This window comes from Anguilla anguilla, chromosome 12, assembly GCF_013347855.1.
Source record: "Anguilla anguilla isolate fAngAng1 chromosome 12, fAngAng1.pri, whole genome shotgun sequence".
Classification (NCBI taxonomy): domain Eukaryota; kingdom Metazoa; phylum Chordata; class Actinopteri; order Anguilliformes; family Anguillidae; genus Anguilla; species Anguilla anguilla.
Window position 1 is genome coordinate 19,842,558 of NC_049212.1, and position 27,598 is coordinate 19,870,155.

General features: G+C 44.7%; 1 protein-coding gene across 1 annotated transcript in view; it reads left to right on the forward strand.

Annotated features, from left to right (window-relative positions):
- Window positions 1–27,598, forward strand: part of LOC118209897 (voltage-gated potassium channel subunit beta-1) — a 59,395-nt gene that overhangs the window by 15,622 nt on the left and 16,175 nt on the right. Inside the window, exons 2-5 of the mRNA XM_035385623.1 lie at window positions 13,740–13,783; window positions 24,309–24,346; window positions 26,893–26,972; window positions 27,413–27,457. Coding sequence (XP_035241514.1) covers window positions 13,740–13,783; window positions 24,309–24,346; window positions 26,893–26,972; window positions 27,413–27,457 — 207 coding nt within the window. The remainder of the gene's footprint in view (window positions 1–13,739; window positions 13,784–24,308; window positions 24,347–26,892; window positions 26,973–27,412; window positions 27,458–27,598) is intronic.

The following is a 27,598-nucleotide window of genomic DNA, read 5'->3' on the forward strand; positions in this document are numbered from 1 at the left end:
TGTCTTTTTATTCATCAGTTTTATCCTGAATGTCAGCAGTCACATTGGAAAATGTCCTCTTACATGGATGTCACGGCGCGGGTAGGGGGGGGACCCAAACGCAGAGGGAAAAGAAAACACAAATCCAAAATGGGAGGGGAACAAAGACTTTACTATAGACAGGCAAACAAGCAGGGAACAGACAAGGCCACAAAGGGAAAAAACACGAACTCAAAAAATCTCTAAATAAAACAGAAAACAAGAGGAACTCAAACACGGGCAGGGCAGAACACAGTCAGGGCAGAACGCAGGCAGGCAGAACACAAGGGCAAATCAACAAGTCAGGAACTAAACAAGTCAGGAACAAAACTAGTCAGGAACAAAACTAGTCAGGAACAAAACTAGTCAGGAAACAAACACAAGCAGGCAGGTACATGTAAGTCAGGGAACAAACACAAGCAGGCAGGTACATGTAAGTCAGGGAACAAACACAAACAGGTAAAAGAACGCAGGCAGGTATAAATGGACTGAACATACATCGGTAACAAACACAAGGCAGAACAAACGCAAGGAACCAGCACCCGAGTCAAGGGAACAGAGAACTTAAATAGACAAGGGTAACAAGACACAGGTGAACTCAAAAAACAATCAAACCAGAAGGAGGGGATAAGACAGGTGGGAACAATGATGGGATAACGAGACAATGAAACAATCATACAATTAACAGGGGGGGAGCAGGGCACAAAACAGAAGTGCCGCCATCTGGCGGCCCAACAGGGGAAACACAGACAGGAAAACAGGACCATGACAGTACCCCCCCCCCAAGGGACGGCTCCTGACGTCCCAGGAGGCCGACCCGGGGAGGGAGTCAACAGAGGGTGGGGGCTAGAGACAGGACTCAGACAGGAACAGGGACTGGACACAGAACTGGGGCAGGAACAGGACTGGACTGGACAGGACAAGACTCAGGGCTGGACTGGACAGGACAGGAACAAGACAAGAACAAGACTCGGGGCTGGAGGGGAACTCGGGGCTGGACGGGAACTCGGGGCTGGAAACAGGACTCAGGACAGAAACAGGACTGGACAGGAACAGGACTGGACACAGGACTCAGGGCAGAAACAGGACTGGACAGGAACAAGACTGGACACAGGACTGGAACGGGACGCAGGACTCGGGACTGGACTCGGACGGGGGAACAGGACTCGGGACTGGACTCGGACGGGGGAACAGGACTCGGGACTGGCCTCGGACGGGGGAAAACAGAACACAGGAAAACTGGGACAAAACTCAGGAACTAGGAAAACAGGGCGACACGGGGAGACTCAGGGCTGGGCAGGACCCGGGCGACACGAGGAGACTCAGGGCTGGGCAGGACATGGGCGACACGGGGAGACTCAGGGCTGGCCCGCACTCGGGCGACACGGGGGGAACTCAGGGCCCGCACATCGGGCGACACGGGGGAAACTCAGGGCCCGCACATCGGGCGACTCGGGGGAAACTCAGGGCCCGCACATCGGGCGACTCGGGGGAAACTCAGGGCCCGCACATCGGGCGACTCGGGGGAAACTCAGGGCCCGCACATCGGGCGACTCGGGGGAAACTCAGGGCCCGCACATCGGGCGACTCGGGGGAAACTCAGGGCCCGCACATCGGGCGACTCGGGGGAAACTCAGGGCCCGCACATCGGGCGACTCGGGGGAAACTCAGGGCCCGCACATCGGGCGACTCGGGGGAAACTCAGGGCCCGCACATCGGGTGACTCGGGGGAAACTCAGGGCCCGCACATCGGGCGACTCGGGGGAAACTCAGGGCCCGCACATCGGGCGACTCGGGGGAAACTCAGGGCCCGCACATCGGGCGACTCGGGGGAAACTCAGGGCCCGCACATCGGGCGACTCGGGGGAAACTCAGGGCCCGCACATCGGGCGACTCGGGGGAAACTCAGGGCCCGCACATCGGGCGACTCGGGGGAAACTCAGGGCCCGCACATCGGGCGACTCGGGGGAAACTCAGGGCCAGCACATCGGGCGACTCGGGGGAAACTCAGGGCCCGCACATCGGGCGACAGGGGGACTCAGGAAACCAGGGGGGACTTGGACAGGGGCAAGGCAGACATACAGGACAGGACTGAGACGGGGCACGACAACACTGGACTGGGTTGGACAAGACTGAGGGGGAAACAGACTGCCAGATACTGGACAGGGACAAGCAGGCGGGGAGGCACACGGCGACACCGACGGACACACAAAGGGACAGGCAGACAGGGAAGGCGAGGGGGGAGCCCAACAACTGACATAGAGACTGACACACAGGCAAACAAGACAAAACACACGCGGACTGGCACACTGACAGACAGGCAGACAGGCGGGCAAACACGTTGGCCGATGGGCTGACGGCTTGGGGGGCAGACAAACAGGCCAACAAACTGGCTGACACACATACGGGTAGACCAACAGACAAACAGGCGGGCAGACAATTAGACAGGGGGGCCGGGGAACACACGGACACACGGTTGGGAGGACGAACACCAAAGGGAGAATGGACACCAGGGGGAGTGACGAGACCGGGGGAGGGACGACCACTGGGGGGAGGACGGACTCCGGGGAAGAGACGATCACTGGGGGAAGGACCGACACCGGGGGAGAGACGACCACTGGGGGGAGCGACGAGACCGGGGGAGGGACGACCACTGGGGGGAGGACAGACTCCGGGGAAGAGGCGACCACTGGGGGAAGCGACGACACCGGGGGAGGGGCAACCACTGGGGGAAGCGACAACACCGGGGGAGAGACGATCACTGGGGGAAGGGCGAACACTAGGGGGAGCGAGAACACTAGGGGAAGCACGGACGCCAGGGGAAGCACGAACGCCAGGGGGCAAGGTGTGGACACTAGGGGGAGCGAGGACACTAGGGAAAGAACGGACACTGGGGGGCGTGAGAACACTAGGGGAAGCACAAACGCCAGGGGGAGCACGAACGCCAGGGGAAGCACGAACGCCAGGGGGCAAGGTGTGGACACTAGGGGGAGCGAGAACACTAGGGAAAGAACGGACACTGGGGGGCGCGAGAACACTAGGGGGAGCACGAACGCCAGGGGGAACATGAACGCCAGGGGGCAAGGAGTGGACACTAGGGAGAGCAAGAACACTAGGGGAAGAACGGACACTGGGGGGCGCGAGAACACTAGGGGGAGCACGAACGCTAGGGGGAGAACGAACGCCAGGGGGAGCACGAACGCCAGGGGGAGCACGAACGCCAGGGGGAGCATGAACGCCAGGGGGAGCACGAACGCCAGGGGGAGCACGAACGCCAGGGGGAGGACGAACGCTAGGGGGCAAGGCAGGCGGCTTAGCCTGCGGGGCGGCCAGAGCAGTCTGCGGTGGCCCCTGCGGGACAACAGATGGGACCGTTGTCCTCTCCGGGGCTCTGGACGGCTCCGGAGGCCCCCCCGGGACTCGAGGCGGCTGCGGAGGCTCCCCTGGGGCTTGAGGCGGCTCCGGAGGCCCCCCCGGGGCTCGAGGCACAAGTACAGTCCGAAACTTGGGTGTAGCAGGCGGCCTCCGCGGAAGGGTCAGAGCAGGCGAGGCCTCCGGGGCTGGAGGCGGCTCTGGGGGCCTCTCCGGGGCTGGAGGCGGCTCTGGGGGCCTCTCCGGGGCTGGAGGCGGCTCTGGGGGCCTCTCCGGGGCTCGAGGCGGCTCTGGGGGCCTCTCCGGGGCTCGAGGCGGCTCTGGGGGCCTCTCCGGGGCTCGAGGCGGCTCTGGGGGCCTCTCCGGGGCTCGAGGCGGCTCTGGGGGCCTCTCCGGGGCTCGAGGCGGATCCGGGAGCCTCTCCGGGGCTCGAGGCGGATCTGGGAGCCTCTCCGGGGCTCCAGGTGGCTCTGGGGGCCCCTCTGGGACTTGAGGCAGAGCAGGCCGTGATGGCCGCTCCGGGACTTGAGGCAGAGCAGGCCGTGAAGGCCGCTCCGGGACTTGAGGCAGAGCAGGCCGTGAAGGCCGCTCCGGGACTTGAGGCAGAGCAGGCCGTGAAGGCCGCTCCGGGACTTGAGGCAGAGCAGGCCGTGAAGGCCGCTCCGGGACTCGAGGCAGAGCAGGCCGTGAAGGCCGCTCCGGGACTCGAGGCAGAGCAGGCCGTGAAGGCCGCTCCGGGACTTGAGGCAGAGCAGGCCGTGAAGGCCGCTCCGGGACTCGGGGCAGAGCAGGCCGTGAAGGTCCCTCCGGCACTCGGGGCAGAGCAGGCCGTGAAGGTCCCTCTGGGACTTGGGGTGGAGCAGGCCGAGGGCCCTGCCATCTGGGCTGGGCAGGGGACAGGAACACAGACCACAGCCGTAGGGAACCCGGCTGGGCAGCCGGACGGGACCGGCGGGACCCCCGCGGGCCGGACCCCGGAAAGATCGCCAGTCGAGACCCTTCAAATGACGCAGGGCCGGGAACCGCTGGCTGGGCAGCTGCAGGTCTGGCCGACCGGGAGGCAGCCCGACCACGGCGCCTCCGTGACCGTCCGCCCCGGGCGCTGGGAAGCTCAAGGGCGAGGGACTCCCAGTCGCTGGGTGGCGAGTCCTCCGGGTCACTCCACCACCCCGGTGGCATGATAAACAAAAAAAAAAAAAAAAAAAAAAAAAAAACAAAAAAAAAAAACTCTGCTGGGTCCCAAACTGGCTGGTTCCTTCTGTCACGGCGCGGGTAGGGGGGGACCCAAACGCAGAGGGAAAAGAAAACACAAATCCAAAATGGGAGGGGAACAAAGACTTTACTATAGACAGGCAAACAAGCAGGGAACAGACAAGGCCACAAAGGGAAAAAACACGAACTCAAAAAATCTCTAAATAAAACAGAAAACAAGAGGAACTCAAACACGGGCAGGGCAGAACACAGTCAGGGCAGAACGCAGGCAGGCAGAACACAAGGGCAAATCAACAAGTCAGGAACTAAACAAGTCAGGAACAAAACAAGTCAGGAACAAAACAAGTCAGGAACAAAACAAGTCAGGAACAAAACAAGTCAAGAACAAAACAAGTCAGGAACAAAACAAGTCAGGAACAAAACTAGTCAGGAACAAAACTAGTCAGGAACAAAACTAGTCAGGAAACAAACACAAGCAGGCAGGTACATGTAAGTCAGGGAACAAACACAAGCAGGCAGGTACATGTAAGTCAGGGAACAAACACAAACAGGTAAAAGAACGCAGGCAGGTATAAATGGACTGAACATACATCGGTAACAAACACAAGGCAGAACAAACGCAAGGAACCAGCACCCGAGTCAAGGGAACAGAGAACTTAAATAGACAAGGGTAACAAGACACAGGTGAACTCAAAAAACAATCAAACCAGAAGGAGGGGATAAGACAGGTGGGAACAATGATGGGATAACGAGACAATGAAACAATCATACAATTAACAGGGGGGGAGCAGGGCACAAAACAGAAGTGCCGCCATCTGGCGGCCCAACAGGGGAAACACAGACAGGAAAACAGGACCATGACAATGGATTAGTTTACATAATTAGGAGTATTAGTTTCCAGATTATATAGATCTGCCTTATTGTCACTTTTTTCTTTCTTCACACACAATGATATAATAATATCAGAATTTTGGTCTGTTGTCTTGTTTAGATCATCTCAGTTGTATATCCATGTGATAACATAATGGTTCTGCTAAACAAGATCATGCTGTTTTTGTACTTTTTTTGCATGTTTGTGGTTCAGTCCAGCAAAAAGACCTTAGATTTTAGTTTTTTTGATGGCTGGGGTAGAGGTTGTATCGCTCATAACATCGTTGTGATTTTTATCAGTCTGGTCACATTTCTTTAGTGCTGCTTGAACATTTATATATAAAAGCAGTATACATTACCATGACAGTCGGCTGAATTTGTCTAAGAAAATGTAAACTTTTTGCAATGGCTTCCCATATTCTGATGCAGATAATCTATACAAAATATTTAAGAAATGTCAGGTGTCTTCAGATTATAAAGTAATGGTAAAGCATGGTGAAGCAATTGTGGCATAAATGAGAGCTACAGTATGTCCTACAATCTTTATACCCAGTAGTTCAGTAAATTATGCAACCGCTGTTTTAAGTCTCCCCAAATTTTAAAACCCTATGAGGAATGGCTCATACCGCTTTACACTGCCTCGGCTTTGACTGTTATAGCCATGCCAAAACAAAAATCGTCTATATGGTTTGATCAATCAATCAAGCTTAAAGGAAGCTGTGGAATGCCTAATTATTTTGCAGGGAGCCTTGGATTAGTACAGAGCTGAGATCCAAAAGGCCCTGTCAAAAAAAGAGAAAATCAATTGTTGCTCTGGCCACGGGACGCTATTAATTTTATAATACATTTTCATGACCTTGCAAATTAAATATGCTAACTGTGCAGACTGGGAAATTCATGGTGCAGTGTGGGAAATGATGGAGAGAGGCTGGAACTCAGAGGAATATATTTCAGTTAAGCAAATAGTAAATAAAAATCAGATTTATTCATCATTTTTTAGATTATTGTTGTTGTTGTTGTGGCAACACATCAATGTGCAATGCAGAGTGACTTTGTGAATATTTGTTCTGCAGATTGAAAGACTGTTAAACATTCAACACATACTAATTTTATCATCACCAAAAACTAATCGAAGCATGTGTCACAACTGGGGATTCAGCAGTATACTGATTTCATTGTAACCTATACCATGGTACAAAATTTGACTTTTATCAAATCATAAACATTTTGCTCATTACCTGGTGATCACTGTAAAATCTTCAGTGTAAAATCAGCTCTGAGTGTACATAGTGGTGTGGTGTATGTAGTTTCAATTCTAATAGAGTACATTTTGTGACTAATGGACTCTTATAATTGAATTAACCCCTGCTAGAGTTGATTGAACAGTAGTCATTTTGCAAAATGATCATTGCTACTGCTCAACACCTGTTGGTTTGTATATTACTGCTACACATGTTTCCGACTTCACTAGAAGGTACAAAAGTATAGGGAATGGTGGTCATTTTATGTAATTAGTTGACTGTCAAATCGACTCTCAGAGTATGGCATTGCGATTTTTAAAACATACGTCATACGGCTTCTACAAAAATGCAACCAATTATCTGTTTGCAGAACTGTTAAGTAATATGGTTAAAGTCTCAGTCCAGTCAACAATGCTAAATTGTATGTGTAGTGAATGCTATGATTCAGGCTCAATGGTGACTACAGAATGGCAAAGTAATCTAGTTAATAAAGTCTCCTGGGCATCACTGGTCAACATCACCCTGGTTTTCCAGCCACCTCACATCTCAATTGCTTTAATGTCTGAATATTTATAATTTAACTCACAGCAGTATATTCCCTCTAATGACAATCTGCAATGGCATGTATATCCTATGTTTTCCTGACACAGGAAAGCGAATGCAAAGTGGTAGAGGAGGTACGATAAACGGTGTGTGTGTGTGTGTGTGTGTGTCTGTGTCTGTGTAAGCATGGGATGGTTGGAGTACATAAGTGATTCCATATTGTGTGTGGCTGGATGCCATTTACACTGCACATTTTGCAGTTCTGGGATGACCACACTGGATGACAAAATTAATGAGGTTATGAAAGAATCCTCCTGTCGTATTTGTAAAGAAAATTCTTTCCATGTGTTGTTTTTTTCATTTCTGACAGCACGTTTCCCACTGAGCCAAGATCAGATTATACTTATACTTGTAAGATGATAAGAGCTGCTGAGGGCTCTTCAGAGACTCCATCGTAGTCGCTATTTTCTCTCAGCAGTCTCTGATTGAGATGCTTCCCGCGTAATTGTGCCTCCTGTGTCCAGGAATTCAAGAACTGGAGATGCGCTGATAGTCTGAGGGGGATTGTTCGCTCAGGCGTGGCGAGCGCTCATTACCGCTAGCAGAGCGTGCACATCTTTAACACACAGCATCGTCAACGGAAATAACTGAACCCTCCCCTTCAGGGGTCCGCTAGTGACAGTTTCTATTTAGCATGAGCTTCTCCGAGTAATTGCGAGTCACCGAGCTGCACGTTTGAGTGGATACAGCGGGAATCTGGCTGTGCCCCAAATTAAGAGAACCTTTCCGCTCAATTCTGAGGAGCAGGGAAGGGAAGTGGTGACTGAATAGCACATCTGAAGAGCCGTGAAGAGTTCTGGGAGGACTGTCGACACACCGAGGGGCCAGGACAGGCGGAACTTGACCTGAAGGAGACTCAGCAACTATAACTGCTGAGATGGGTGCTTTTTGTTGAATACTTGGCTGCCGTGAACAGAATTAATCTTAGCTCTCTGCAGTCAGTTCCAATTCCGCAGTCAGCCACTCGAACAGTTCCGCTTCCAGGGCTCCGGCACTGGAATGGACCATTCAAATCTGAAATTGAAATGAAGTTAATCAATTCCAAAGATACCGCAGGGAGGGAGATCTTTGGCAACAGTGTGTAGCGCTTCACACCTTCAAAGGTGAATGCCTCTCCAGACATTTCCTCCTTTTCAGAACAACTCCCTCCTGCATGTGGATAAGTCCTATCGCGCATCTAACAGAGAGCCACACGCTGCACTGCCATCCCAGCCATTTTGTTCTCAATGCGCCAGCCAATGAATGCGTGCTGTCGGTGTCTCAGCAATTCAGAATGTCTGCTCAGCAGGCAGAAAGTGACCCATATCTGAGCAGCTCTCGCAGAGAGTTAACCTATCCAACACATGAATGTTCTGTGTTGGCTGGGTCTGCCTGCCTTGGCAACACAGGGAATCGGTACAGCCAGCACTAAATTACGCCCCCAGTTCTAACCTGTCTCACAAATCATAATACAGCCAGCTAGCATTCGTCTGATAGCTCAGTAGAGTTTAACGGGTTAAATGCCCTCCATTCTCTTATTTTGGCTCCATGAATTTAATAATTTTGATCATTTGACATCTACAGTGTGCTACCTGTGGTGATGAACAACAGCAGTTATGGCAGCCACTTAGGGGTAACATGTCGCATTCTTTCTCAGGATTTTCATGTGAATCTCAGTCACTTATCCTTTATTTCACAATGGTTGAAATACAAACATGATTTCCAATCAAGTCACCAGTTCCTGTGCTTCAGGAGGATCCATCATGAATCTGCAGGAATATTCTCATTAGTAAATCACCAATAATCTGCTTATGGTGCTGACACAGCCAATGGCAGGGCTGGATTCACTCCTTCTCTCTTGGGTTCCACAGACTGCTGCATTCTTATTTGCCTCAATGTTCTGTCCCAACAATCCAATCATTTGTAGCAGAGACAGCCTGACTTATGATTGGTGATATTGTACGTTATCCATGAAATTATACCCCCACATATCACTGATAGTAGTGGCTTTGATGTCAGTCTGATTCATGGTCCACAGTTGCAGGTGTGGACTAACTAGCTGACACTTCAAACATCTATTTGGCTACACAAACAGACCACCCAGGTCAGCACTGTCTAATTAATGAGGAGCGGCACTAGTGACACAATCCCACCCAACACAAATGAGCCCTTCACACTCACCCACACACTCTGCACGAGGCTTTCTCATTTAACCCTGTGAAGCGTCACCTTCATACCCACACGTCCTGTTCACGCAGGAAGTTGATTCATTAAGGACACGCCACCATAGACAAAGGGCTCATTTATCATCGCTGTGCTTCCTGTCACCAACAGCTGGATATCTACCACTATGCAGATGAGCAGAAAGAGCGCAATCTGATCTTCGCATGCCCTGGCTTCGTCGCAGCCAACATGGGAAGCGACTGCTGTTACTCTGAAACTTAGCAGCAGGAGCCATACGCCTCCCCACACCACACTGAATATTTAGCACTTATATGTGTCTCACAATTTGCATGTGCTTATTGATATTTCCTCCACTGACTACATGCAATTTGTATGAGCCCGAGCTGTCAAATATGCATTTTTCAGCACATTCAATTTGCACCTTCAACAGGAACACAGTACATACATTGCATATTAATGTTTTCTCAGCCCCTGAAGGAAGTCAAATCTTTTCTGTTCAGTTAATTAATTTCGGACGTTTCCTTGAATGTATACACCCAAAATGCATGTTTCAAATCTCATTAGAAGGTATTTATTTCCAAGGCTCAACAACTCAAAAAATTTGACTGTTACATTAATTCAAATCACTAAACGAGAGCCGACTTAATGTTTTGGGATATGGCTCAATTATAGCTGAGCTGCAAAGATGTTGCTCATTGGCTTATTGTCATATTCCCTCTGGGAAGACAAGGCTTTGAGGTCTGGTGGTAACACTGACTAAAAGTGACAGGGACTCGCTGCCCAGCATGTGAGCAGACGGGTACCCTGAAAGAATGCCAAGCAGATAGTCATACAGCCATATACCCTCCACTCTCCTTCTTGATGCCAGAGCAAATTAACCTCATGGAAGTAAGTCATGTTTGTTCAATTAGATCAGGGGTGTCCAACCCTGTTCCTGGAGATCTACTGACCTGTAGGATTTTCCATTTCAGCCCTAATTTGGCACATCTGATTCTACTAATTATAGCAACTCATCAAGATCTCTAGCTGTGTGCTTTGTTTGGTTTGGAGTGAATACTTGAGGATTTACAGTGTTTACAGTGATCTGATAAATGTTTGAAAATGTAATTTCCCATGACAGAAACAGGCCAGGTGTGTTAGGTTTATCCTGTTGGAGATATTTGTAAAGATAACTATGAAAAATGAATATGTTGAGCAGTTACACTCTTTACTGTACTGTACAATCCTCCATAGATCTTGAATATTTGAATGAGTTTGAAATGTTTTTGTTGTGAGGCACAGGTAATGACTGAGTGTGGGTACCAGTGATTATGTCATTGCACAGGTAATGCTTATGTGTTGGTATGAGTGTTGATTTATAGTAGTAAAGGTGATGACTTTGTACAGGTATATGTGATGACTTTTGTGCTGGTATAGGTGTTGATTATGTTTTAGTACAGGGATCGTTTATGTGCTGGTATAGGTGATGACTTCGTGCTGGAACAGGTGTTGATTATGTTCCGGTATAGTTGTTCACTATGTGCTGGTAGAAGTTAAAATGTTCTCTGTGTCAATGTGCCTTTGACTGTGCTAGATCTCAGCCCCTGCGCAGGTTCTGCACGCAGTGAGTGCTGATATAGGCAGTAAATCTCCTCCCCAGCAGCCAGATGAGCCGTAAAGTAGGCTGCCATCCCTGGTCATAGATGCTCGGCACCCCTGACTCAGCACAGTCTTATCTCTGTATCGTTAATCCTGAAAACTTTCTCAAGAAAACTCCAAAGTTATGTTTACAGGTAGCAGGCAGAACAGAATTATCATTGTGCTCAGCAAAACCATTAGAACACTGGCCCAGTTATATCCACATATACGTTTCACACTGAAATGTGAAACAACGCAAAACAAAGTACAAATTTGCATATGGAACATTGTTGTGTATGGTCAAAGTAAACAGGATGAAAAATCAACTTTTCTACGGTACGTGGTATCAAAACAAAGGATGTAAGAATGCCAAGATTCATGTGGCTTACCAATTCAGTTCTACAGAAAGTACAAAAGCAGGGTTTCATTCCTGGTACCACTTCATTAGTAGATTTATATGTTTAACAATTTTCAACATTTTTAATGTATTTCAACGCATAAATTACAGATCTTAGATAAATGGAAATCGCAATGCAATATTTTATGAGGACAAAAAACATGATTGTAAAGTATTCATACAGTTGAAATTGTCATAATTGCTTGACAAACGCACAGTACAGTATGACAGGAACAATGCATAAGTAAAAGTACATTTACATACTGCACATTCCTTTTATGCCATTTTTAACAACATTATTGTGGTGTACGTTACTTGTGTTGTTATTTTTATGTGCAGACATTCAGCATAACATAGCAAACATAAGTAAACTGTGACAAGCGATACTCTGCAAGGCTCAAACTGAAGTCTTTCGGGTAAGAGGGAGCTGTACCAACCACTGTGCTAAAGATAAATCCCCCTGTTTCAGAGCAGCCCCACTAGTGGATTGCTACCATACACCCAAGCTCAATTACCTGCTTACATATTAACATATAAACTTTTTGACGATCATATCATGGTGCTTAGCTTTCTCTGTGGAAAATATTCCTGTCGCACGTGATGACTAATCAGACTGTGATCCTGACTCAATAATGAGCCAATTAGAGTGCACAGTGAGCTCCACTACACTTGCCTGGGTGTGCCTGCAACAATCAGGAGCAAGTTTATCAGCTGTGGATGTGTCTTTCTCGGATGCCAGCTAAAGACACAGTTAATGGTATATTTAATGGTGTAAATGGCAAGTCAATGGGCCATTTCAACACACACAACATACAAACACTCACATTTCTTGTGCTTTCATTAGCTTGGATTAATTATATGGTACACCGTGCCATGCAACTGTCACAGTTGAGCATCACTGATTTGATACTCTATTTGATGCTGTCGGTGGTTCCTGCTGAGGTGAATTAAGCCACCATCACAAAGACACAAAGTTCTATGTTCGATTTTATTTTCATTCTCTCACACTACCAGACTACCCTTTCTGTTGGAAATTATACATTTTTCAGTGAAATGTAACATTTAAAGTGCAGTGTGTTATAGCTGAGAATGTTAGAATATGCTGATACCAATTTAGCCATATTGTGAATTTTCTGAAAAGGTAACTGAATGTCATCCCTTGCAAGGAAAGACCGATGCCATAAAGAAAACTGTACCGTGTTTCATTTCATTCATTTATTATTATTTTTATTTCCTTTGTCACCCTGATACTGGGACTATCAGCCATAAAAATGCTTGTTTCTTCCAGTGTTACAAACTATGGTATAACTCTAATATGTGCAAGTCGTTCACAAACCTTGGAATAAACTTTGTGAATATTAAGTGTACAAACCAATGATAATGATAGAAATTGCTATGATAAGAATAGTTTATTAAAATTATCAACCATAGTGATCATGAATACATGCATATATTGTGTTACTCTTATACATATTTATAAGGAAAACACTAAATAATTGCACAGGTTTGGGGGCATATCTCTAGAATTATCAGAGATGCAACTAATGGAAGCACATTAGCCATTTAAGAGAGGGGCTATTTTCTGTTCAATATGGCTTACATCAAGCAGGCATTAAGAAAAAGTATATCAAATCCCTGCATAATAGCCCATTATGGCATGGGGAAATAACCAAGGACATTAGGCCTAATTTGAGGGTAGGTGCTGTTGGTGGTTTATTAGTTTTACCCTCTAAAAGCGAGACTCGTAAGAAATAAATAAATTTAAAAAACTGAGATTTTACATTCAGCATCACCATTCTTCCTTTAAATGCCTAGCTTATTCAGTCAGTTGGATGTTCATTTTTATTGAATCAGAGCCGTAATGAGTTTACACAATAGTGTGCCTTTAAGTATTCACAAGGACAATTTGAATCAATTTTCTTTCTATTCAGTGAAAATGGAAAGATGTGAAAATGCCTGAAAAAGCTTGGAGTTGAAAATGTAGAGGGAAAAATGTACTGATAAGTTTACAAAGATTTAATTTATTTCTATATAGAAAAGCAAAACAAAAATTAAAATTAAAATGTTATAATTACATTTTAATAATAGGTATTTGCAGTAGATATGCCCGTGTACCCTGGAATCTTCCTAGTTAATAGCCACTACTGCCCAGGGTCTGTATGGACTTTTCACTGCCTGCATTTGCAAAGCAAGTTTTCATTTTTCTGACATATAGTTTTAATAACCTGACTCTCTCTTTTCCCCAGGAACCTTGGGAAATCAGGACTGCGGGTGTCATGTTTGGGCCTTGGTGAGTGCCTCTGGTTTAGCCATTAGACCTACCATTTCACAAGTTTCCATTGTGGCAGGGGAGACTGGTGGGGAGTCCAGTTATTGCTTTCTGCCTCACAGTGGGCCGATATCTTTTGTTTTCTGCTAACTGATTTCTTGAAGTCCAAATTAAGGGCAGTCATAAAGCTCAATATCTGGCCTTTTCTTTCACTTTTTTCATAAACCTTCAAAGCTCGCATTATCTACTGTGACATAACTAAGAGGAGCACTGCTGTTTTTGTCTTTGCAAATATGGATTTGTTACATTCAACTTGCAAATTACAACAATCACATAAAGGATACCGTAGATAGAACATCACAGCCATGGATTATTGTGGCTAATTCATAGACCTAGTATCAATTGATGATTGATATCTTGGATAATAATTATTAAATGAAGTCAAATAAATATATTTTACATTGAATGAGTGGGCAGCATGGTGGTGCAGTGGGTAGCACTGTCACCTCACAGCAAGAAGGTCGTGGGTTCGAATCTCGGCTTGGGGCCTTTCTGTGTAAAGTTTGCATGTTCTCCCCGTGTCCGCGTGGGTTTCCTCACACAGTCCATGCAAGAAGGCTAATTGGAAACTCAAAGGTTTCCATAGGTATGAGTGTGCGAGTGAATGATGTGTGTGCCCTGAAATAGATTGGCGGCCTGTCCAGGGTGTATTCCTGCCTCTCGCCCAATGCACGCTGGGATAATAGGCTCCAGCACCCACCGTGACCCTGCTCAGGATAAGCAGGTATAGATAATGGATGGATGTTGGATAAGGGAAGTGTTTTAACTGTTGATGCACGTGTGTTTGGTTTCAGAGTGCCAGATGTCAAACGAGGGAGTTAATGGTTAAAACTGCTGGGATCTGAAAACAAATCATATTTCAGATAATCCTCACCTTGCTGATATGTTATTGGTGGCACAGAGTAACTTATTACCTGAAGCCCGGCTCTCTCATTGGTGCCAAGCAGAGAGAAAGAGCACCCGGGCCTACTGTTTGAATAACTCTTCTGTCTAACAAATGGGGATTGAACCCACAACCTTTTGTTGTTAGGTGGACAACCTGTGGTCTAACCACCAGGGTGCCAAAACAGTATGTTTATCACATAGCACCCTGAAAAAGGCCACACATTTTAAAACATTGTTCCAATAGCAGTGCTCAGTCAAAAACAATTGAATATATACTACAGGTCCACAGAGTCATACATCAATCAAAGAAATAAGAATGTTAGCTGCACACTGCAGAAATTCTAGTGTTCATTGTATCAACAATAGTTTATTCATGCTTGCATGCTGGCAAAACAAGTGCAAGTCAAAAGTGCATCTCTCAGATAGATCTGCATCAGTGCTGGAAGGTACAGCAGTCAAAAGCACTGAAAGTTAATTTGGGTATGTTGGCTTCACCTAGAAAGCAATTAACCTGGGGAACACAATGCAGAACATCTTGGCTGCCACCCACAACTACCATTTGACTACATGAAATATCCTTGAGTACCAATTAGAGATAATTTTATCAGTTCTTACATAACCATTGACAGGCATTAATAACAAAAATAACATAGCAATTTACAGTCAGCTAACTCCCAAACCAGGGCATGTGTGCTGTTTTCCATCATGACTGTCCTGAGAAGAGTCGAAAAGACAGAGTTAGCAAATACATTTCAGGACCAAAATACCATCAGGGTCCTGTGACACACTAGTATATAGGACAACTCTAAAGTAAATTAATGACTAAAAATGATATTCCAAAAATAAAATCTTGAACCCTTTTGACTACAGGCATAATCCTGGTCTCCTTCGAAAGGTAACCCTTGGGAGTTTGTTTTCCAAGAGTCCAAATAAATATTACTGAAGCAAAGTAACATAAGCGCAAACACAATGAAAGTGGACTTTTTTCCCACCTAAAAGTGGATATAGATGAAACACAATGCAGCCACAGCAACAAGGACGGACAAATCCTGGTTCAAATCTGATGACAACACCAATTCTGCATTGTTTTATTAGAGCTATGTCTAGGCAGGTTTACAAAAAAGCCAATTGGACACTCCAAAAGGACACTTGATAACAAACTAATATTATGGACTCTACCTCCCTCTCCTTGCAACCTCTGGCAGCAGCAGGTCTGGAAAATTGTAGAAAATAACTACATTACCTATCTAGTTTATTAATCCATTGATTGAAGTTCATTGATTGAAGCTTTCTTCAAATATCCCATTCCCATCAGCATGTCAAAATATTCAAAATTCTCACTATTCTCAAAATATTTTATTGTTCAGTATACCAACTCCTTATTTATAAGACTACTGACTGATAATAAAAATATTTTGAGAATGTATTGACATGCTCACAGATATAAAATGTGGTCAAGTTTTTCATTGAACATGCCCTCTGCTGCAGGTTCAAGGCTGTTTTCTCTGTCCTCCTCAGAAATATTCATTCAGACGAGTGATTTCTTCCAAGACCTCCAATCGCAGAGTCTTCTGTTTAGACTTAGCCATTGCAAAGTAAATTCTTGTTGTAAAACAACCTTTGTATGTATAAAGTCTCAATAACATTGAGATTCATGCACCTTTTAAGCATGAGCGCTGAAAAAGTTATGGTTTTTTTAGCAGGAGAAACAATGCATGTCCTTTCATGCAAGCCGAACAACGATAGAACATAGAAATGTAATTTCATTATCGAAAACATTTCTCAGCTGTCACTATAATAGCTTGCTACTGGCTGGCAGTGTACTGGGCAGAAGTTATACTGTCCATGTTGAGTTGTTGTGGGTCCCATTGCCTATATTGAAGGACTGCTTGGCCAGTAATGGTCACAGACCTTAAAGGAGGGCTCGTTTTGTTCCAAAGAATCTATGAAAATAAGAGGTAACAGCATTACTTTGCATACAGTATTTTTGATTTGTATGCAACAGCCAAACGGATAACAATGATAATTCCTCCGGAGAATTTTCCAAGTTAACAGTGGACATTATAATTAGGTTTCTCTGAGTTAATACATTTTTGGGACTAAAAATGACTATTGATTTTGTTCACTGGTCTGTAGAGTTCCAAAATGCAAAGAAGGTGAGGGCCCCCCAAGGGATCTGCCACCCCACGTTACAAAATGAATAACCATTGTCGCTAGAACATTGCTAAAAGTCCATTGAGGTAGAAACGTGAGTTTTATTACTTTCAAATGGTGTATCTTGTGACCAGACTGATTGAAAATTTCACGATGGAAAAGGGAATGAATGCAAATAAATCCACTCGGGCTGGTGCAACTTAAGGGGTGAATACTATTCTAATGTCAAGCTTCTTTCCCTGTTTCTCTAAAGTTATAATCTTAGTCGTTCAGGCCACCATACAAACCCTCGATGAGTGTCTACCACCAAGTTTTCAACTTAGTGCTGAGAGGATTTAAGAAGGTGATTCTCACATTTTAAGAGGAAGTAAGGATGGTGCAGTGTCAGTGTATACTGCAAGCCATGAGGTAGGCTTTATATACAAGGAAGAAAGGAAGGGGTTAGCATTTCAGGCTCTTATGAAGTTATATAACCGTCATGTTTTCATCCTGCTGTTTAGAAAATCCCACTATCGCACAGGCCTCAAATCAGTCAGTCAGTGGGGGCCTCTCTATTTTGCCATGGTATTGAATCTTCGCAGTATTTTTTTGTGTTCTCGATTCAAACATCAAAGGTTTGCCTACTCCCCCCACAATACACACACATTCAGACAGATGTGGACATACACACAAGAACAAGCACACAAACAGATGTGGACACACTCAAGCACAAGTATGTGGAAACTGACAGGAAAGTGAGGATTAAGTAAAATATGCTTAATTTTCTAACTCTAGCAGTTTTAACAATAACCAGTAACACCCTTGTTGGATGTCTGGCACTCTGAATACCGAACACAAGTGCATCAACAGTGAAAACCCCTCACTAATCCAACTTCCATCCGTCCATTATCTATGCCCACTTATCCCTAGGGGGTGCTGGAGCATACATTTAGTAATTTAGTGTCTCCAATTAGCCTAACTACATGTCTTTGGACTGTGGGAGGAAACCGGAGGAAACCCATGTGGACATGTACATTCAGATAGATGTAGGCACACACACATTCAGACTGATGTGGATACACACACACACACACACACACAAACAGAGAGATTTGGGGACTGACACATTCACATACAACAGTATAGGTGCTGTACAGCAGATGGAGTGCCCTAATCACACTTCAGCAGCATATCTGGAGCTTTTGCATAGTTTTGAAGGGGTGGATTGGGGAGGTCAAGGCCATAGTGACAACAGTGGGAGTTACATCACACAAATTCTAAAAAAAATAAACAAAAGACCAAGAGCTACCTTTCAAAGCCTTTCTGAACCCTTTAGCTATACATTTCACTGTACAACATTCTACAGTTGAGAATGCTACTGCAGTGAAATCAATTTTTCCAGAGTTAGCCAAGCTGCAGACTGCAGAAAATATGACTTTCCCCATAGAATATTTTCTGATAAAGATTTTTGAAAGCATTAGTGTGTGTGTAAATGTGTGGGTCTTCACATCTGTCTGAATGTGTGCATCTGTGTGAGTGTGTGAATGTGCCTACATTGCTGGTAATCAGAAGCAATAATAATCAGGGCTCAGGGGGAGGAGGGAGTAACCCTACCAGCCAGAACACAGAAAGGTTGCCGGCGAAGAGTCCGTCTCTCGAGCAGATGTCGGTGAGGGTGACGTGTGCTTTGGAAAGCGAAGCCTTCAGAGAAAATTAAAAATATCTACTGTGAAAGCAGAGGGCAGCTGCTGGCTCATCACCTTTTGTCCTGCCACACAGCAACAGTGGAAAAAATGGGTACACTCACAGCTAAGTGATTAGCTGTGATTGGATCTCTCACATTCTCCATGATTGCTCTTCATACCTGAACATAGTGGGTTAGACGAGGGCCTGTATGGTGTTAACTGTTCCTGAATGCAGTGGAGAAGAGAGCAGAGGAGGGGCTGGCTATAAGAGCCAGACACTCATGTCCCAGCTGTCTCTCTGGGTCACTGGGCTTAATGCCCAAAGGAACATCCAAACAGAAAAGCACTGAGCACTCAAACATGTATTTCTCCCTTAAACCAACATTGCCTCCGAGGGTGACAATCATGCGGTGGCATTTTGTGCTTAGCTCTTGTGCTTTGTGCACATTTGGCAGGGAGGTCTCGGCTGTTATGCTCAAATGTGCCAACTAATAACTCGCCCGTTTCACTTGGGTGAATGCAGAGTGAACAACCCACTGCTCCCAGAAATGGCTTTTCCCTCATTACATCAATGTTTTTTTTTTTCATTTAATTAATCTGTTGGTTCCTTAAGCATGGAGCAGCACAAATTACCCAGCCATGCTCTGCATTCTGGTTCCCCACAGCAGGTACACAGCCTTTTAGACCAGGCTTCAGATGTATAGCGCATGAAGTGGTGAATCAGTTTTCTAAATCACCCTCTGATAAATTATCCTGTAGCTCCTGTCCCTTGTTGTTAATATCTAATAATAATCATCATGTGTAAAGGGGACATTGGCATGCTGTGCCCAAGAGTTCATATCCTTGGAATATGGTAAGGACGAGAGCCAGAACACGACTGGCTCACCAGCATCTCAGAATTTGTGAAAGACACTAGGGTGGATGGTCTTGTGACTGAGCAGGGAGATCAATTCAGCGCTGACACATCAAGTCTGAGATGTCCCTGGCCAGTGTGAGTGGTCATTGATCACAGGGATATTGAAAGGGATAGCAGAACATTCATTTAGCTGACATTAGAAAACAAGTGCTATTTGCAATCGGTTGGCACTGATTGATGGTAATGGCTAAACACAGGACATATTAGACAGTAGCCGGTGCTCCAGCTATGACCCTTCTAGGCACCCCAGTTTGTGCTGGATCTGTGGTTAACCAGATAGAGGAGATATATGAGAGAAGTCAGAACAAGGAATGGCTGCAGGACGGGAATGAACTTTTGAATCAAAAAATGTTTTGAAAATTGAAATAGCTGTCTATTTGATGGTAAAATTCAGATACTCCCCCGAAACCATAGGGGCGCTACTAACATTCTTTCTGTGGCCATTAATGTACCTCTGATCCACGCTCAATAAATCCCCACCACTTGGCTGGGAACAGATCTAAGCCAGTCTTGAAGCATGTAACCTAGCGAACACAAAATTGTCTCGCTAAAAGAATGGGTTTGATCCAGACCTTAAGAAATCGCAAATGTGCATCACCACTGCTGGTGGATGGACAATTAAGGTGCCCTTTCTCAGAGTGATCCACTATTGTGGCATAGGACTTACGGGAAAAACCAATAAACCTGCCCTGAACCAAAACCACAAAATATTAAACCTGGAGTCAATAGGGCTGTTATTTTTGGCACACATTTCATTACATTTCCCTCTTAAGGATCACTAATCAATGATCAATTGGCATCTTTCCAGAGGTCGTCTCACTGTTGTGACTCCAGGATTTTCGCAGTGCTTCAGAGATTTTTCTGATTGTTCAGTTGGTTAGCTCAGCCATGCAAATGCTTCAGGTCTCCCATGGTTTTACTTCCATAGTTCCGCTCCACTGATAATTGGATTGGAGACCAAATGAGCAACCTTGCAGAATTGGAAAAGGAGCATAATCAATCACTCAAATCGTCTAACCTGCAGTTTTTAATAATCCTCTCATCCCCTTCTCTTAACCCCCCCTCCTCTCCCCCAGGTGTTTTCTTCCGTTCCGAGACCTGCATTAATGATTGAAGAAAAAACTACTGGTTACTGAGCCTCTGCGATTGGGATGAATTATGAGGGAAACACATCAGAACATCGGTTTGCTTTATTCCTCTCATGATCCCATTTTTCAAAAGCAGTACATGTGGATAAGGGGGGAGGTATTGGGAGTGGTAATTGGCGGATAAAGGTCAAATGTGGGGCAGTCAGGAGGAATTAGCACGAGTAAGCTTGGAAAAACGCAGAGTCATCCCATCCGCTGCACCAGGACTGAAGTAGGACTGTCAGAAATCATAGTATATCATGTTTGCTTCACTAATACTCCCATATCTGTTCATCCTTTAACCTTTCACCCATGATCATGACAAAGAGTAGGATTGCACCATGAAACCTGGTCAACCAATGGTGACCTCTGACATGAAAAACCGCACCACAGCCATATTTGTTGTAGTTACCGCTTTAATATTGTACTGTTTATCCCTACCTTTAGGAAACATTCTGTTTTGCAGATTGTGCTATACATTTGTGCAGTTTGTGCTATAAATCTTGGTAACAACATTTGCAGTACATTGACTCAAGAGAGATGCAGTAAAGGGACAATTAGAATCAATGTTAGGCATTGTGCCTCTTTTCTTGATTCATTCTGTTTGATTTTCCATTGTGTGCTTAGATTTGATCTTCGCATCAATCTCCTAGGAGTTGACGGTATGACAGTAATGGGGCCATTACTCCTGAATTAGCCCAACCAAACACTAAGAGGCTGAATAGCTACTCGGTTTGGTCAGCTTCTGAGTGATTTAAATAGTTAATGTGTGAGTGGGATCAATTGTGTCCCCATTTGTCAAGGCTTCATGGCTAATGAAACACAGGAGGTTGAGCCTATACAAGAAAACTAACACATCATCTAACATGCCTACTACATCAATGGGTGATTTAGCTTTTTTGTAAAGGTAGATGTGTTGTTTGAAAATGCAGTGGATAGTGTCTAGCACACTGTTCCCAATGCCATATATGCTTCTAGGCTGCCCAGAATGTTTTTATATTGTGTTGCTTGGCAATTTCTATGACTAGCCTTGTGGGCCAACCACAAATTGCTTGACCTGCTTTATTTTAGTTTGGACACACAATGAGACAGTGTTGATTGTATTAATATAATGTTCAAAGGTGGGTGTGGAGATAATATCACTCTGTGTTGTATAAATAGTAGCAAAATAGCAAACATTTTTTTTCTGACTGGGATATGCAGCATATAGGAGTAAAGTCAGTTTGCAGGGATGTAGTGCATGTTTTCTTGTGAAGTTAGGTCGTTAAAAATATTTCATACAGAAAGAGACATTATTTAAAGGTCTGCTTACAACCTGTAAATAAACAAGCAATGAATTGTATGTTACCCATAAGTAAACAATTTTTTAACATTAGTAAATGCATATGTAAGCTTCTTATTTTTATAAATGTAATGTTAATCAATTTATTTACAAAGTTTAGTAACGATAACAAAATGTTTTACCATGAAATGCTAGCAGACTGTTGATTTGTTGTCTAATTGTTAGCTACAATATAGTCTCAAAAAAAAGAGAAATAACAGAATGATCAAGTATATGCCCAGCTGTCCATCTGATTGTAGATCGTCTTTTACTCATTTCAGTCATATGCGCGGCATCAGCATCTCGCTGTGGTCTCTAAATATCTGTGAAGTCATTTTCTCCTTCTGTCTGCACTGTCACTCCATGAGGAAGTGTTTTGGCTCATTTGTTTGTCTACCATATGAGCAGACCAAAAACAATGACCCACAGATGGTCACTCCTCTGTCAGGCCTTGGACCCATGTATCCTCCATGATGGGCGGTTTGTGGATCATGCAGTTTGGGTTCGTTTTTGTGTTTTTTCCCTTCTCTGAGGTGAAGCCTACAGAACACCCTTTGATAGGCGGGTTCCAACCTTTACAAGCTATTCCCTCAATTTCTTCCTTGCTCAACACTTTACAGCAGCTTTACAGGAGATGGAGATCCTGCCAATGAGAGATGATGCGACACCTCCTGCCTGCCTGCAGAGACCCAGCTGAGATTCACTGGGAGGAGGGGAGCAAAACCGGCTCATTTACAATTCCAAGATCCTGTCTGGCTGAAAACTTTTGAAGATGATCATGACTGGGGAAAAAATATCAATAAATAATGAGGGAAGATTATTTATATTTGTAATACGGTATCGTCAATCTTGCGGCGTGCATTTTCGGACTTTCTAGCTGATTTTCCACTTTATCTATGGTTTATTGGCCGAAGGAATGTTTTTCTCTTTGGCACTCATATATGTGTATCATTTGAATCATACAACTGCACCTGGTTTGGTTGCTCTCTTATTTCCCGCCTTTTTGAAGAGTGTACAGTTGTACACTCCTGCCAGCTGAGAGAACCTGACTGCCCTCTCTGGACATTTTTTCATACCGTATGTCCTGACTGGTTCCACAGCAAACCCCCTGACCAATAAAGTGTGCGGTCAGGGGTAAGGTCATGTTTTTGCCTCCGGTCTGAGCAAATGCCTGTCCCTGCTCTCTCCAGCCTCTGCCCTCCATCCCCTGGTCCTTTGCCTTGCCTGGCTGACACACAGTGACCTTGCAAACAGACTGACAGTGCAGGCAGAAGCACGCGAGCAGCTGCACAACACAGAGGGCAGGACAGGCTGTGGGGGAGGAGGGGAGGCAGGGAGGATGATGCTTGACCAGACGTGGTGGACACTGCATTCTGCCAGGAAGCACCAACTGAGCATGGCTGAATAGGACTGAGCGAATGTTTCAAACTACAGCCCTCCTTTTTCACATGGCACAAAAAAGAGCCACAGTGGTCTCCCTGAACTCTGGGCCCATGTGTCCAGCCAAAGCAACCACTCATACTCCTGTAGGTGCTCTGGGTGATGATGTCACCTCCCATAGCAGGCTTGAGCATTTTTCTAAGCTGAGCTGTAGTTCTGTGTCAGCAGCAGTTGGTGAAAAGAAGATTCCAGCAAATAAAATACTGTATTAGTGTTTATTCCTCTCTCCTTTTAAGCTGGAGATGAGGAGTCTAGGATGTCCTCAGCTTCCGGCACAGTAAATCAGATATCAGGTCTGTGCCCCTACAAGCAGTGATGTACCTGACTTTTCTATTCCTCTCAGTTTTTAAAAACTCCTCTTTAATCTCCTCATTTTCATTACCTGAAATTCAATATAAACATAGTTTCACTTCTGATGAAAGAATGCAGTTGCTGGTTTATGCACTGAAATCAACAAACCATAAGAGTCCGCAATCCAGGCTCTGTTTACAACCCAGTCTGTACACACAGAAATACAGTCATACTTACCGAACATGCTCATGCACAGCAGATGAAAAACACATATGTATAAACACATGGAACAAGCTATTCAAAAATGTTTGTTTTTTTTTACTCACAAATCTGTATAAATTTATCTGCATCCCTCCCTCCCTCTGGTTGTGACAAAGGTCAGTTTGGCTGTAGGTGGTGCAGAAAGGCAAAATTACTGGTGTTCAGCACCTCCGAAACCACCATTTTTACATCACTTTACTGCCTTGTTCCAAAGCTAGGGACAGAAAAGTGCCCTGAGAAATGGAGACTTACAAGTGTAGCATTTTCAGATGAAAAAGAAATTGTAATTGTTTATATAAACTGTCCCACAACTGTAAGAGTGAGGTTTGAAAAGAAATAATGTCTCATCCAGTTATAATGGATCAAACCCATTATAATGTCAGAAGCCTGTAACATCTCTTTCTTTCTTTCTTTCTCTCTCTCTCAGGAACTTGGGTCACTTTTGGAGGCCAGGTTACAGATGAGGTATGAGATTAATTATTTTCCATTCGTTAAACTCCATTATGCCCTGGCCAGGAACTTTCATTCGCATTCAGTTCAGCCATTGAGTTGATCACTGAAATATCATTTTGTTTTCAGGCATAGATAATTGTAGGATTCACTTATAATCATATCTGAACTCTGTTTAGAATGACAATACCACTTAATTACTGTGCATCTCTGTACTGATTCATGTAGAGTTTAGTAAATCACTTGGGATTAAAATCATTAGAGGATTTAGGTTGGGGCTAGTTGCCATGGGAATACAGAGCCGATTAGAATAACTGTGACATTACCTCATTTATAGGAGAACCTCCTTGTGGTTGTCCATGTGAGTGTTCAGAGCCAAAGGGAAAATGTGAGGTTCAGGGTTATGTAAGAATGGGATTGGCCCTGCCCCCTGGGCTTGTCCTTGACCTCTTTTAACTAGAACCCAGGGCCAGCTCCCCATCCTCATTGGACGGTATTAAGGGAACATACACCCCTGCTCTGCATTGCACAGCACTACCTGCAGTTTGTCATCCGAAGTCAGGCCCTGCTTTTTCTGAGCTTTAAGGAATAGTGGACTTCTCTTGTCGTTAGTCAAATGTTCTCTCTTAATGCAATGAGAATGGATTTTCATTCAGGCAAAGGCGTAGCTTGGTCGACCGTCTCATCGCTCTTGAGCGACCCTCACTGAACCCTCTCTAAATTCCCTCTCTGAATGTATGTCTCTCTAAATTCCCTCTCTGAATGTATGTCCTCTGGGGCTGGTGTTCATCACAACCAAAAGTTGTAGTCTTGCTGCAAAGTTTATTCTTAACTGGATTTCTGAGCTGTAGCTTGACTTTCTGTTGTTGATCTGTTGATTTATAAGTGACTTGAAGAAGCAGCCATGAAAATCTTTGTCTCTCTCATTCACTCACAGACCATCTTACTAAATTAAGTCCAGCATACAATAAATGTAATACTCAACAACAGACTCTTCAGTCTTCAACTGAAGAGGTTGACAGTTCATTACACACAGATACAGGGAAACGTACAGTTAGATCCTCGTTATATATATTGACCCTAGTGGTACAGCAGACCAAAAATGAATGCATTTACCTTTGAATGTTTTCCTTAGACACAGCCAAGGTGTATTTCGCTTTGTTTTTATGCCTTCCGTGACACAACATTCAATTCATTTATACCTATTCTAGCCAATTATCATCTCAATCCATCATGCCAAGGTGATTGTTTCAGGACATCTAATTATCAAACCTGAACAAAAAGATTTCTGACCAATCAGAAATCGCATCAATGTTTGCATTACAATCTGACAGTGAGTGATACAACTAGTTTGAAGGAACAAAAGGCTTCAAGGTAATGTGTAAATTGACTTGAGGATAAAGAACAACTTTGTGCACTGCAGGGGTAGGATACAGTGTGTGAGTGGATGAGTTGGTTCCCAGTAGAATATTTGTGTTTGATTAAATCTCAAAAGTATTAGTGGAATTTTACCACTAGAAGTGGGTAGGAAGAACAGAAAAGCAGTTATAATTGATCTGAACAGTGTCCACACAGTTATTCTTTTTGCGAGGCTTTATGAGTTATACCATTGCTCTGAGTTAGTGTTCCAGAGATGCTCAGGACTGTGAAATTTTAAGTCTCTCCCTCTGCCAAGTGATAACAGGCATCCATCATTTTTACAGTCCAAACGTCTGTACTCACATCTTTTCAATGATTTGTATGACATTAAAATGGTTTGGGTTTTATCATTACCCAATTGAAGCAGTTTATGTTTTTTTATGGTGAGGCTTCCTCCCCTGTTTCTCTGGATCACCGCCAAGTTTCTCACTGCAGTAAACTGTTCGGACATTTTCAGAAAGCGGACAGGATGGGAGCAATATTTGATTGGGTAGCGCTGTTTAACCGATGATTCCAAAGTCATTACCTTATTCGCTCATTTCACTTCAGTGCAAAATTAGGAAAACAAATTTCCTTATAGCCTGTGCAACAAATCCCACAATTAAAACACAATTCTGGGCACCATTTTGGCTGATTTATGGGCCTCACAAAATGGAGTCTGGGACAATATGGCTGCCGTGTTACCGTATAATGAATAGGGTTATTAACAGGAGGAAGCTATGGAGCAGACCTCACGAAGAAACCTGGAAGATGCTGAAGCATCACAATAAAACAAAATGGGGAAAAAATCATGCTAAAATTAGGAAGGTTTAGTAAGGGCGTCCACATAGGGAAAGCCGCAGTGCATCTGAAGGGCAAATGGAGTGGATCTAGCAAACTCAGTAGGTCACAGGCTTGACTTCTGCAGAGGCCATGTGTGTTCATAAGTGCGTGTGAAAATCCAAATGTATGTTTGAAAGTCATGATGTGTGTGCTGCCTGTGATATGCACATCATACTTGTCACATACATGTAATATGTGTCTGTATATACTGTACATAATGTATATCTGGTGCAACAACAGTGCCATGCCATGGGTCACATGCACACACCTGTGACATGTGTAACATCTATTGCGTTATACTGCGGCCGGGTATTCCGCAGGTTGCCGAGCAGCTCATGACCATTGCCTACGAGAGCGGAGTGAACCTCTTCGACACCGCCGAGGTGTACGCTGCCGGGAAGTGAGTGAGAGCCAAACCCCAACCACACGCCTCCCAGAATCCCCCACCTTCAGCATCTCAGAATAATGCCCAATGTCCAATTACACTGACCAGCACAATCTTGCATATTCTAGCCTGTTTAGTAGAACCAAGCATGAAGAACAGCAGGTCTATTCTGTCTATTCACCCAGTCTTTTTAAGAACAGGACGTGCAGAGTTTCTATCTTCTGTGTGGCAGATGCCTCAGGGGTCCGGTTATAAATGATGTACTGTACGATCAAAACTCTGTATTTTGTGTTTTTTAATCCTATCTTCAGGCAAATGTCTAAATGGCTGTTTGTTTTCTTCATAATAGCTATTGAGTTCAGCCAGAATAGGGTACTTTCAGATTTAAAGCATGAATGTGGCCCCTGAGGTGCAAAAACTGTAAAAGTGTTTCATTTCCATAATTCTTGTTTCAGAGCCGAAATCATACTGGGAAACATCATCAAGAAGAAATGCTGGAGGTAAATGTCATTATCTGCTATCTAAATGTGTGTGGGTGTCTGTGTGTGGGTGCATGCATGGGTTTGTGCATATGTGGCTACAGGTGTGCAAATTAATTTTTTTCCCCACCGGTCAGCATTTATTTCTTTTTTTCTATAGCA